The sequence below is a fragment of the Buceros rhinoceros genome, unplaced genomic scaffold, assembly GCF_000710305.1.
Source record: "Buceros rhinoceros silvestris isolate BGI_N320 unplaced genomic scaffold, ASM71030v1 scaffold3242, whole genome shotgun sequence".
Taxonomy (NCBI): domain Eukaryota; kingdom Metazoa; phylum Chordata; class Aves; order Bucerotiformes; family Bucerotidae; genus Buceros; species Buceros rhinoceros.
In genome coordinates, this window is record NW_010400498.1 from 17729 (window position 1) to 31597 (window position 13869).

General features: G+C 42.5%; 1 protein-coding gene across 1 annotated transcript in view; it reads right to left on the reverse strand.

The window, feature by feature from the left end:
• Window positions 1-1163: 1163 nt before the first annotated feature.
• Window positions 1164-13869, reverse strand: part of BBX (bobby sox homolog (Drosophila)) — a 59958-nt gene continuing 47252 nt past the window's right edge. Inside the window, 4 exon segments of the mRNA XM_010131867.1 lie at window positions 1164-1656; window positions 4469-4664; window positions 5345-5553; window positions 10459-10492. Coding sequence (XP_010130169.1) covers window positions 1569-1656; window positions 4469-4664; window positions 5345-5553; window positions 10459-10492 — 527 coding nt within the window. The 3' untranslated portion in view covers window positions 1164-1568.

The window sequence follows — 13869 nt, forward strand, 5'->3', positions numbered from 1 at the left end:
CATTATCAATTCATCAAGTATAAATAAGAATGCCTGATACAATGATGTAAACTCGCATCATTTAAAGACTTAATTCAAAGAACTTCAAACTCAATCTAATACTATCAAAAGTTCAGCCGGTATGACGAAGACTAATAGAAAATTATTGCTGGAGTCCAATTTGGTAAATTGTTGTGCTACAATGCAAAAAGTAGGGAAACATCTTGTGCTATAGAAGAAGTACCCTGTTGAATTTGTAGCTTTACATCAATTACTAGTGATCGTTTTGCATCTATTGGTAGGAATCAATGCTTGATTATACAACGGTGTAAGTCAATATAACCGAGTTAACAGGCCAAGTGATACACTTGGCCTGCTTTTGGGATGTATTTATGAGAGCAAAACACAAAAATTCAACATAAGCAAAGACCGAAACTGGCAGATGGATCTGTTTGGTAGTCTGAATTAGTCAAATGTTACTTTGCCGTGATAGTTTATCTGTATACAACTTGCCACTTTCCCAACGCAAACTGTAATTGGCCCTTACGTAAGCTCTGAAGCTGATCTGGACTGTGCATAGTAACTACAAGAATGCCAGTGTCTGTTCAAATGTAAAAAGTACGTTTATCGGTGTACGTGTATATTGAAAAGTCATGGTTTTAGGTTTTTCAGAATGGTGAAATAATACTAAGGTCACTTTTGAAAAAACACATTTGCAGTACTTTTTGTTTACAGGAAAATTTCACCAAGCCACTCCAATATCTATGCAAAAATAAAGGAACCCTCCAAGGCATGAAAGACAAGTCAATTATCTGCAATATATTCTTTTCCATACACCACTCCTTTTTCTAATGCACATCATCCTGGTTATTGAAAGCTAAATTAAAAAGAAACAAACCCAAACATAGCCTGTCAGAATTTTTCCCAGTAAACTCTACCACTCCGGTGGCAAATATAAAAGTGCAGAACATCTGGACCACATGGCTGCCCAAACACCGCTAACAATGGTACATCTGTCCAGGCTGCCTTGAGTTCTCTGGAACAGGTTTTAAATTCATTCTACAATATAAACGTAGGCATAACCTATTAATATAAACCATCTTAGAACTTAAATCTTCATGTACAAAAATGACTAAGAATATCTAATAATAACTAGTGCAGTGCGTCAGTGTTTTTGTTGTTGGTTTTTTTTTTTTTAATTTTCATTTAGAATAACTAGGTATTATAAGAAACTAGTTGCTGTACTCTCTGGTTGGTAAAAGAGATGCTGTGTGAGCTAACAGTAAAGGCAGCCTTTTTCACACCAACCACCTATTTACTGTTTAAAAGCCTTCAACAGAAAGCAAGCTCTGGGATCATTCCATTTCATTAATAGACAATTTAGTATCATCCTTCTACATACTGGGTTCCGATTTGAGGATCTGGCCCAAGTTGCTAACATCTGGCTTCCAGTGAATTCTGGGCCACTCTGAGCAATAAGCACTTGCTTGCAGTCTATAGTTTCCATCATATGGACTGACTAGCTTCCCTTGGTAAAGACAAGGCTAGGATATTAGGTAAAGCACAATGTTTTACAATAAAGTGGAGCTTCACTGGTCAGCGCAGGAAATAAGCACTGGAGCCTGAGACATTTCATTTGGCTGTCCGTCATGTGGGAGAGGTGTGGCCCTCTGACTTCTGCAAAAGAAGAAAAGAAAAGCCACCCATCATTATTTGGAGCATGGGAGGTGCTTTTATCAGACCAGAAAGGATGGAAAGTGGCATGCGATATGGTTTAACATCTGGTATCACAGCACCGTAACCCCCCTCCTGCTACAGATGTTCACATACCGCTGGTACATGCTCTTTTTAGAGGTATTCCTGCAACAGTAACACAACGTCCCGAGGACAACCTGCCACACCATGCAAAATCAGGCAACACTGAGATGGGATGGTATTTGACTACTCAAAACGCACAGCTGAAGACTGAGTTCAGAGTGCACAAGCGCTGTTGTTACTCATTTTGTAAGGGAGTAGCATCAGCCCCGAGAAGCAGAGAGTACAGCTCTCTGACAGTAAATGCACAGAGGCATATACCATGTTAATGACAGTCAACAGCCAGCTTTTAAGCAATATGCACATACACTCAGCAGCAGAGCTGCACACTGGGATGACTTCAGGTTCCATGACTTAACACATCATCAGCCCAGCACAACACTTCTTTCAGCAGTGTTAATTTACAAATTAATCCCTGGCATAGGGTACCATAAAAATAAACGGCACCAGAATTATGTGCTGGAAATCAATCATTGTAGCAGATGGACCCAGGAGAACTCCTTTGCAGCTTATCTTTTAAAATACATACACGAAGCACGTCACTGCCTGTTACCTAATCTCACAAGTCAGGTTCTATTTTTGTTTCAGTATGTGTCATTTGCAGCAACGAAATCTGTGGCCCACTTCTTATTTACACGAGAGCCACTTCATTTACCTCACTGGCACAACTAAGACCTCAGCAGAAACGGAGGTACCAACATGCTCTGCACAACCGGAGTGCAATGTAGTGCCCTTGGCACAAAATGCAGCTCAGGCTCATAGCACTTAACGGGGCATGCACAAGGTAAATAAAGCTAAACAGAAGCCTTCAAATGAAAACCACGCTGCTACTGCCAGACAAGCTCTAATTGCAGTTAAAAAGGAATTTGGCTCCTATGGCCCAAGGCTCTGTGAAATTATTTAATAATTCAAGTCAGATACTGAAGAAACACATCAAGCAAACCTCTAATGCTGTTATTCTCATTTCCGGCTTTTTGCAAATAAAGAAGAGGGTTACAAAAGATAACATATAGCTGACAGAGTAGAAAATAGAGAAGCATCTAGCCTGTGAGATTCAGGTTTCCGTTTTGATTTCCATTTGCCAAGTCTGCGAAGGACAATGGCTAGGTTTCCACGGGGGAAGAGTCCTTTGCTATTGTCATTCCCCCCATCCTGTCCCGTCCAGTCTGTCCCCACCTCCCACCCTAGGGTAAATGCAAGCTGGAATTTGCAACAGCTGCTGGGCATTTGCTGGTTTGGTGTTTTCAGGCCTCTTGGAAGGTGCTGCACTGCTCTAGGTGCATGATGAAAGCTGGGAGTAAGAAACAAAGACCCAAACAGATGCTATGTAAAACATTAGCTCACCTCAATGGGAACAAGAGGAGGACAAGAATTCTATGAGGAACAAAGAGGGGAAAACCAGAGCAAAGCAAAATCTGTTGCTCTTGTGCAATTCTGGTCAGTGTTAATGGAAATCAGTGAAACCACAAGCGTGTGAGTGAGAGCAGAGCTTAGCACAGCACTTCCCAAGTCTCACTGTGTGGCTTCTGACCACAGAAGATGCCAGAAGTGAGTTCAGCCTTTTGCTGTCTCGATAGCAGACACCTGATTTGCAAAGCTGAGAGGAAAGGCTGGGCTGACTGCAGTGTGAAAACACTTCTTACTCAAAACAATGCTGTTTAAGCAAGGCAACAGCCTCTGCAGAGAAGAGCTAGCTGGCCGAGTTCAGTTGACTTTTTTTCTTTTAGGGCCACTGAGCTTCCAAAAAGCCTTCCAATGTTTGATGTGCAGCCTGCACACAGGACTGGGTTGGTCACTGGGGACCATGGGATGAACAGTAAACTGAATCTGTGAATGATGTCATCAACTGCTGCCGTGTGGAGTTTCTTACTCAGCCAGCAACCTGCCAAATGCCATTTGGGGAGGCTGTGATGGGTTCAGATAGTCCCAGCATTTCTCACTGACCTTCCACTGCAGTAAAGCTTTCATCTTGAGTAAGCTGCAGCATCAAAGAACTACTCTGGATAATTAAGAACTGAGGTTTGTCATTGGTTTGCTCCCATCACAGGTCTAACATGCAGGATCTGACCATGCTGAACTGGTCCAAAGGCCCTAAGTAATTTGCACATTCTCCTCCTTATCTGTGTGGACAGTCTACTGAGTAATGAAGAGGACTATCCCACACTAACGTGGCTTTGTATCACCCAGAGTTGTTTTGCCCCATGCCATTCTGCAGATGCTTTGCGTCCTACACAGCAAAGAACAAGAGTTAAGATTCAGCACAAAAACTTCAGCTGAAGATATATGAATTTCTCTCCACAGTTTTAGGCCACTGAAATATGCAAATCAGCATGTAATAGCTATTTAAATCTAATATTATCTGACAAATAGCATCTGATCAGTAGAAACCCTCAACTGTTACCATCTTGAGGAGCATATGAACCTGTTTACGTAAAAAAATTGGTAGGTAAGCTTACCAGGGAGGATGATTTTACTGGCTACTGAAATATATTGCATTGGTATTTAGGTGAAGACTTAACAGTACTAAGGAAGCGGTGCAAAACAGGCATTCATAGAAAGCTACAGAAGAGGAAACACAGGCCAAATTAAACAGTCTGCAGTTCACATGTTTTCTGAACAAGCTGGCAGCCACATACCATTCACTTAAGACAACAAGGGGAAAAGAAAAACATACCTGTGTGCATTTTCCATGGCTGCTACTTCTGCCAGAGCAGCTAAGCTAAAAAATGCAGACACCGCTGGCATATCCGATGTAATACTATGACTTTCTTCTGTCTCTGCATTTCTGGAGCACTCACTGTTGCAATCTGTTTCTGCACTTGATGTTTTCTGAAGAGTATTTTGTGGCGGCAGCTCTTTTGGTTTCTCCTCTGCAATAAAGGAAAGTTAAGCTTGTAAATCTAGTCCTTAAAGTCACAGTAGACCACCAATATACTGACTAGTCTGGCGTTAACAGAATCTTTACCTTTAGGACTTCAATTTTGCAAATGCAATCCGATTCATACTACAACCTCTTCTGACCCAAGCTGTGGGCAGAAGCACGTACTAAGGTTTATTATGCAGTTTACTGATTTTGCATTCAACTGAGTTTGATCTTTTAAGTTAGGCAAGAGAACTTTCGTGTATGTTTTTGATAAGTAAGTACTGAAATATTATTTTAACTGCAGAGGACTCCTGCAGGGACTATAGCATTAACTACCATATTACAGAACTAGTTTTTACATCCCATAACTAGGTGCAGTGTAATTTTTTTGCTGGACTGGAAAAAGATTATGAAAGGTAATTGTTTTCCATTTGTCTCTATATCAGCTCTCCGTTCTTAGAGAGAAACATCCAAGGAGATAGGACAGATTTGGGCATTTAAAAAAAAATGGCTATTACAGACTCACTGATTTCCAAATTAATTGATAACTGTATCTTAAAGAGTGATCTTTCTAAAGCAGGTATGAAACCAGGGTAAATGAAAAATACTTCCTTGATAGGTAGCTCGTATTCCAAAACCTTCTCCAACCATTCAATTTTAACAAAATTTAAACTCCAATTTCCTTACCCAGTGTCCCTCCTGCTGGTGACACTCGACCATCTGCTGTACGGACAAGATGTGTGATCTTAGTTTTCCTTGCTTTCCTTTTCTGGCTGCCAACTAAAGGCTCATGCATCATTGCTGGCTCTGGAGTGTTTAGGGCAGACAAAGAAATTTTACTCTTCCAGGCAGACTCACTGAAATTTCTGTCTTCTGAGAATATGGCTGAAAGAGGACAAAACCACCGTTTTACACACAGAATATTCAGCTACCAGCTATGCTCATTCACGATCTTGCATCTATCTGCTTAAAGCCTTTCCTCAAAGGTATTTGAAGCATCGTTTATGTCAGGAAACGATCCAAATGCTGCAGATATCTGCAGGGAAACTGTACCATCAGCTATTAAAGCTATCCCAAAGGGCTGAAGTTTCTAATATTTGCAAAGGCAACTGTGAGACAGGCAGGAGCACTTCACTGGGAACAGGGTATCAAACAGTCTGTATAAAATGCACCGCAACAAAAAATGCCAGCAAGTAGCTAGGAGACAAAATGTATTTAAGGAACAATAATGGTCCTCACATGAGCTTAGCTTAGCTCACAGACAGCAGAATTCAGGAATTCCTGACTAACCTCCAGTCTTCTCTCTGTAGTCATTCTACATTGCCTCCCCTAAGCAGAAGGAAATGCTGCCTTCTAGAAAACAACAAACCAACCTCGAAAAAAACACCCAAAGGGCAGCAAATACAAAAGCAGAATTGGAACACAGTTGAAGACAGGAATGCTAAAAAAAAGCAAGCAAGCATGGGATAAAACACTGTGACAGAAACACTGCTTACATAAAGTCAGAGGGCGAGAAAGGAACGGTCTGAATCTTTCTCAACAGTGCCAGTGTTGGCATTTCAAATCAGCCTTCTGTCCTGAACTGGAAGTGGAACACGGTCGCCATCCTCTGTCATCACCTGCTGAGGCTCTAACGCAGCCCTGCTGCTGTCCTTGTGGTCCGGCCCGGCCTGAAGCATGGTGGGTGACCCCGCCTGAGGCCACCGGTCAGGCTCAGCCCAGCCTGTCCTGCCAGGCCGCCATTTAGTGGGGCAGGAGGAGCCAGTCTCATTGTGGGAATGTGGGGAGGGCAGAGGTGAGACCAGGCCACTGTGGGCCTGCGAGTAAGAGGTGCTGTTCGGGCTGCCCCTCTACGGTACAGGGCTGAGCCCATGTGCTGCTTGGCTGCCATCCCACCCCGGCCCCCTTCCTTCCTCAGCTTCCCCCCAGCCTCCTTACAGCCTCCCTGTGGGTGGGTGGACAGGGCTGAGCCAATGTGCTGCTTGGCTGCCATCCCACCCCGGCCCCCTTCCTTCCTCAGCTTCCCCCCAGCCTCCTTACAGCCTCCCTGTGGGTGGGTGGCCCCTTTGGCTGCATGGCTACTTGGGAGGAGTGGTGATTTGTTTGAGGGTGAGGAGGCTCTACAGAGGGATCTGGACAGGTTGGATCGATGGGCTGAGGCCAGTGGTATGGGGTTTAACAAGGCCAAGTGCTGGGCCCTGCTCTGGGGCCACAACAACCCCCTGTACCGTTACAGGCTTGGGGAGGATTGGCTGGAGAGCTGACTGGTAGAAAAGGACCTGGCGGTGCTCTTCACTACAAGAGGGACACTGAGATGCTGGACTGTGTTCAGAGAAGGGCAATGAACTGGTGAAGGGTCTAGAGCACAAGTCCTGTGAGGAGCAGCTGAGGAAATTGGGATTGTTTAGCCTGGAGAAAAGCAGGCTGAGGAGAGACCTTATCACTCCCTACAACTACCTGAAAGGAAGTTGTAGGAAGGTGGGGGTCAGTCTGTTCTCCCAAGTAACAAGTGATAAAAGACGAGAGGAAACAGCCTTAAGTTGCACCAGGGGAGGTTTAGGTTGGACATTAAGAAAAATTTATTCACCAAAAGGGTTGTACAGCACTGGAACAGGCTGTCCAGCGAAGTGGTTGAGTTCCCATCCCTGGAGGTATTTAAAAAATGTGTAGACGTGGCACTTAGGGACGTGGTTGGTGGTGAACTCAGCAGCACCGGGTTAATGGTTGGACTCAATGATCTTAAAGGTCTTTTCTAACCTGAACGATTCTATGATCACAAATTTTCACCTGACTTAACAGTCACTGCAACCTCATTCATGAGGAAACTCGCCAGACATCACAAAATGTATTTAAGCCTCCAAAGTCTGTGATCAATGCAGAGTCGTCAATCATTTGATTGATTTAATAAGCCATATTATTGATACCATAGGGTATTAGTTCATAAATTCACAGACATCTTTAAAACTCCTGTAATAGAAGTATTATGAGACCTTCCCCATCTATGACCACCACAAGCTAGGGTGAGAAAGAGACTACAAGTCTCTACTACAAGTAGCAAAGGGAATGCCCAAGTCATTTTTTACAGGTGCCTGTCTAAGCTGTTTTGAAATTGGGAGCACCCATGGCATCTCTACCAAGTCCTCAGGGTACTTTTTCCCAGTGCACTGCCATCATGAATGATCACCTATTTTTCCCTAATATCTGTACCTCATCTCCCCCCTCTTGCATTTTCAACTCGTTATGTTCTTTACTACCTGTCAGGTTATACCCCATCTCTTTGCCACAGCCCTTTACTTATTTCACAGCTGTTACTGTGCCTACAGTTAGCCGCCTCTTCCCCCCAGTTTCTTTCAGTCTTTCTTCCCATTTTAAAGATACCTTTAGGACCTGAGCTAGATTTGTTAGAAGTTAGCATGGATAATTTACCCTATTCTGCAGGCACATACGGTGCATGTAGTTGTATTTCCCCCCATCTTTGTGAAGATTACAAGATCTTTGCAAAAAATTACACCCACAGAACTCAAGCTGGAGTGCAAACAAGCTCACTCAGAAGGGCTCAGCACCGAACAAGACCAACCTCCTTCACTGAGACTGGCTGCGTCACACAGGAGCATCCAACCCCACAAAGCACGTACAACATCCAAGCAGTCTGCTGCGTGGTCTTTGCCCTCTTCCATTTTAGTGCGTATTTACTGTTTATTTATTGTTTGTTTTGTAGATTTAATAAGCATCACATTCAAATACATGGTCTATATAATCTCTGTATTTTGCTGACTTCTTTAACTGTTAATTGTGCTAGGAGCTGGACTGGGTGGAGAGAATCGCTGTAAGATGTTTTGTATTTTTAGCTGTTGCTCTGTGCTCTTGTTTTAAGTGGAAAGAGACCTTTTAATGTTTTATGGCTTAAGAATACAATTATATCTAGTACATGCATGAGAATATTTGGAAATGTTCCAAACCTTAATTTGTTTATGTTCTTAATTCAACTTCATATCTCCTCTTGTAAAACATTTTTGAACCTGTGCATGCCCTTTATTTTGGAAAAAAACCACAGAGCTTCAATTAGCTTTTCTCAGTGTTCAGCTATAGCTGCTAACCTTCCCAGAGGGGAGCTATACTGTAAAACTTATTTTTTGTAAAGAAAGCAAGAAAAATCACAAGAAAAGATCTGCCGCATAACAGTCCAATTAAGTAGAAGTGCCAATGACTGCAACTGTGACTTTCAAGTAACTCAGCTGGGCTTCGTGAGATGCTCAGATAAGCTTACTGTGCTGCCTGAGACCAAAATCTTAATTGAAATGTGTAATTAAGTGGACAGCTTTCTTTCTAGATTTCTTATTTGGGAATTCATAAGTATTGATTACATATACATGTAATGGTTTGGTTGTAGTCCAACGCTATTTGTTAATTCTGATATAGGGACCTGCTCTAACGAGATAGTACTTTGACAGTGCTATTCTAGTTTGATTGAGTTTATAGTGACTTTGATCTTAGTAATACAAGTCACTTTTTAAAAAATTTAATAAAAATATTAAGACTTGATTTTAAACAATAAATGACATAAGATACAAAGAAACCTGATTTGGAACTATTTAATTAGATGTGTTGTATATTACAAGCCATGTAATGTCACTAGGAATTACCTTGATTGGTCAACAGACAGTTCCCTTTTACATGCATTTTCTCACACTGTATGTGAGAAAAAACTCAAGATACCAAATATAAGAAAAAAACCTTGAAAGGTAAAATAAAAAGAAGTGATACTTAAAGACATAAGAAGGAGCATACGATGCTGACATATTTGACTAAGAAACAGCAGAAGGTGGCTGACAAACTCAGGATGCAACAAGTATATTCCTTCTCCATGTTTTAAGGTCTTTCAATCCTTGAAATGAGACTTGAGAGCCCTCTACTCTTTCTTCTCCTCTGGCTCTAAAGTAAGCTCTTTATCCCTTCATCATAACATTGTTACCACACAGTTTTGAAGAAGGAAGGATTAAAGGCAAACAGAGTATTTTTTTGTTTGTGTGTGGGTGGAGGGCAGGTGTTGAAGGGAAGAGCTTCTTTTTTCTTCTCTAGTAGTCTTAGCAGACTTTGGGATAACTGGGATAAGAAGTAATTTCATTGACTTATTTACAAATTATTATTCATGCAGACATAAAATCTAACTTGGAAGAAATCATACAAAGGCTTCACGCCCAAGACCCTTTGCACTGAACTCCAAAGGAAAAAGGGGTATGTCCTTCAAGAACCATGTAGCTAAGCTAGGTGCTAAAAGGGGTTCTCCTGCATCTCCCCTCAAGAGGAACAGCACTCCACTGTGTCAGCTGGCAAAGGTATAACCATACAGATGCTCCAAGCCAGGATTTGGTTTTCCTATGCAGAAAGGATAGGGCTAAACAAGTTTAGTTCCCTGTATTTTTCTTAAATAATTTCTTTAATCCATTTCATACCCCTTCTGTTCCCACACAGTCCTGTGTTAGAGAGCTGCCCCATGTAGAGCTCAGCTAATGTTCAGGAGAATGCTGTCTAGAAATGAAATGAGGTTTTGCAAGTGCTGTGCAGTCCTACAAACAGGTTTTTACATGGTTAGCTTTCCACATGACAGTAGCACATGCAGAACTACAGGGCTATTTTTGCAAGCAGAGTTCAGCACATGATATGAAGATGTGCGCCTTCTGGCATGCTTTACACAACAACAAAAAGGACTTTGAGAGAAAAACATTTAGAGCTCTATGCCAGATTTGAAATTGGGAGCACCCATGGCATCTCTACCAAGTCCTCAGGGTACTTTTTCCCAGTGCACTGCCATCATGAATGATCACCTATTTTTCCCTAATATCTGTACCTCATCTCCCCCCTCTTGCATTTTCAACTCGTTATGTTCTTTACTACCTGTCAGGTTATACCCCATCTCTTTGCCACAGCCCTTTACTTATTTCACAGCTGTTACTGTGCCTACAGTTAGCCGCCTCTTCCCCCCAGTTTCTTTCAGTCTTTCTTCCCATTTTAAAGATACCTTTAGGACCTGAGCTAGATTTGTTAGAAGTTAGCACGGATAATTTACCCTATTCTGCAGGCACGTACGGTACATGTAGTTGTACTTCCCCCCATCTTTGTGAACAAGAAAAATGAAGTCACTTGGACTGACTCAGCACATCACAGAAGAGGACAAGCTTTTCAGACTTAATCCCAGCAACACACAGATTTAAAATAATTTCTTCAGTGATGCCTATCTATTACGAGAGCGAGCTGCAGAGGTTTAACCTCATGTAGTGGAGAATGAACACTGTGGGTCTAAGCACACTGCTATGAAGAAGGAAAGGTGGGCTGCAATGCTTTAATGGTCTTCATGAAGTTAAAAAGGGGAAGCCTAGCAAGGGAGCACAAAGCTTCAAGCCACCAGTGCCTGGGGAAGCACTTCAGCAAGGAAGTGACACCAAGTACACTAACCTATACCCTGGTGGAAATTCCAGGTCTTTTGACAATGGCATGCTGCTGCAACATGGCTCGTGGAGTCAGACAGGACACAGAACTGCAGCAAAGGCTGCAAAACTGCAGCAAAAACTAATAAGCAGAGACACACCAGCTGACAAAGCAGCAGACAGTCAAGCCAGGTGTATGGAACAGCTACGTGGATGAGCTCTGCTCCATGAGCCTATGCTCACCTAGCCCTCTTCCAGCCTGGATGGATGCCAAAAGCACAGTAGCACAGAGGTGCTGGCTTCCTCTGGGCTGCAGGTTTCACACAACAGGGCTTTCTCAGCAGGGGAAAAAAAAAAAAAAAGAAGAGTAATTCTGCTAATTTTCTGTGCTTTCTGTGTTTCTCAAATGTATATGCTAAGGCTGTACAGACTGATGTGTGTGTGGGAGAGCTGATGGAGGAGCAGTAGCAGGCAGTGAGGTCTACCAGCCACAGGATTTGGGGGTCCTTCACACATCAGCTAGTGTTGAGACTAGTGTATACACATTTCTCCTCCCCTTCTGGTGCAAAGCCCAGTATAGCATCTGGTTGTTACGCAAACCATGCAAGAGCCCTCAGCACAGCTCACTAGACGTACATGCAAGGAGTCAATGGTTGTGACCTAGCCCTCGCTATATAAAGTTCTGCTTCCCACCAGAAAGCCTTTACAGTGTGGAAGAAAATAAATCTCTCAGCTGAGCCGTGTTCAACCTCCCCAAACAGGGATGGGTCCAGCTGTGCTTCTGTCAGCCTTCCTAAGGAAGTGACATCTCTCTCAACATACTAGTTGCATTACTGTGTGCTCTCTGCTAGGAGAAGCACAGGTTGCAGCATGTCCACTGGTATTTTACTGGGCTGCATCTGTCTCTATGAACACCTGCAACTTCATAGTATGGTGATTTACACTGGTAATGCTTCTGTACAGAGTGGTCACATGAAGTAAAATTCACTCAGATACTCAAAATAGAGACAGACCCAGACAAAATGACCCAATCCCATTAAAATTCGCCTTCACTGCACTTACTTCTTTTCATTCAAAACACAGATACATGTGGGCACAAGCACTTTAAGAGGAAAAAAATCCAGCATGACCTCTGCTGACAGCAACTGTTCCAAGTGTCTCCTCTCCAGCTGTAAGAATATCCAAGCTTTTTCCTCCAGCAAAATTAACACCATAAAAACCAAAACCGCACATTATAGACTTGTGACTCACCACAAGTACAGACTAACCACAAAAAGGAGATGAAAATTTCATTTAAGTGTAAATCCTTGTATATTTGAATTACAATGAAGATGATGGGATTCACAGTTTGACTGCTGCAGAGTATGGGACAGTGGAGTCAGAGTTCATGGCCGCACTGCCTAGGAACTCATGAAAGGCTGAAGTTACATAGGCAGCACATGATGGTGAGGCTGTATGCCACCTGCCAAGGCTGAACCCCCACTGCACTCTGCTGATCAACACTTCACTTTCGGCGTCATTACATGGTACACTTCAGAGGTGGCAAGGCCCCAGATTTCTTTCCCTTTCTAACTCAAAGAAAATGCAGTTCCCCACCAATATATATATCCAGTGCCTTTCCTTTGATGATCTCTTTGCTTCAATCTTGGGAAGAACTTAGCAAACTGGCCCTACTCCAACAAATGCACAGACACATCTTTAATGTTTAGACAGGATGACATTCACATGCTTAATTTTCAAGGACGTGCCTCTGTGCTGTGCCGGAAGAAGGCCACGGTACTCCACACTTGTCATGCTTGAATCTTTGATCGTAGTGCACACTTTATATCAAAACAGGCTGGTTTCTTTTAATCAAATGGAGGTTTTGTCATTTTGTTTAGCCATATTTTGTATCTGCAGATTTTAAGATTTCACATTTTTAAAATATCATTTATTAAACACTTTGTTTCTTTTCCCATGGGAGAATTTAAACACCCATTTTTCTTACTATTTTGTCTATACGGTCTATTAATAACTCAGGAAGAAAAATTTGAGTGGCACCGAATAAAAACTATGTCAACGTATGATGCCCTTTTCACACCGGCATGGAAACAAGATAGCTCCTTCTCATAAGCAACTCCCACAACATGTTTGTTTACAAATACAGTGAAAAAGAGCACATAATTTCAAAATATTTGCACCACTGAATGCAGCAGAGCTGGCAGAGTCTATGTGGGAAAACAATGGATGTGTGCCACAGCAGACAGAAAAACACAGCATCAGGAAAGGAGAGGAAATTATGTGAACAAGCTTAAGGGAAAGACATGAAGCATAAAGGTAGCTGGGGGAACTGGAGATTACTGGGAATAGTAATTTTATTATCTTAGAGATGGATATGGATGGGGAAAAAAAAAAATGGAAGAAACTCATGGAGCCACTTCAGTAAACAGAACCAGGGAGGCTCTTCTACACTGCAGGGATGCTGTGGGAGAAAACTCTGCTGAGCAACAGCCTGGGCATGATTTGGACAGCATGGGCATTATGACTACAAAAGAAAAAAATAATAAAAAAAGGGCCCGGGGAAGCAGGGTAAGCTGTAATCCTGTACATACTGTACACCTGAATATACCCCTCAGAGTTGTATGTAGGTATGCAGGACAACAACACTGTAATAAGAAAAAGACTGTGGAGAGCTACCAGTGGGACAGTGGGCAGAGGACATAACTTCAAAATTCTGCTGAAGCTATCTTCACTCTGAGGCAAACAGCTGGTTAAGATTTCTCCAGAGGGAGGGTTGGTTTAGGTTAG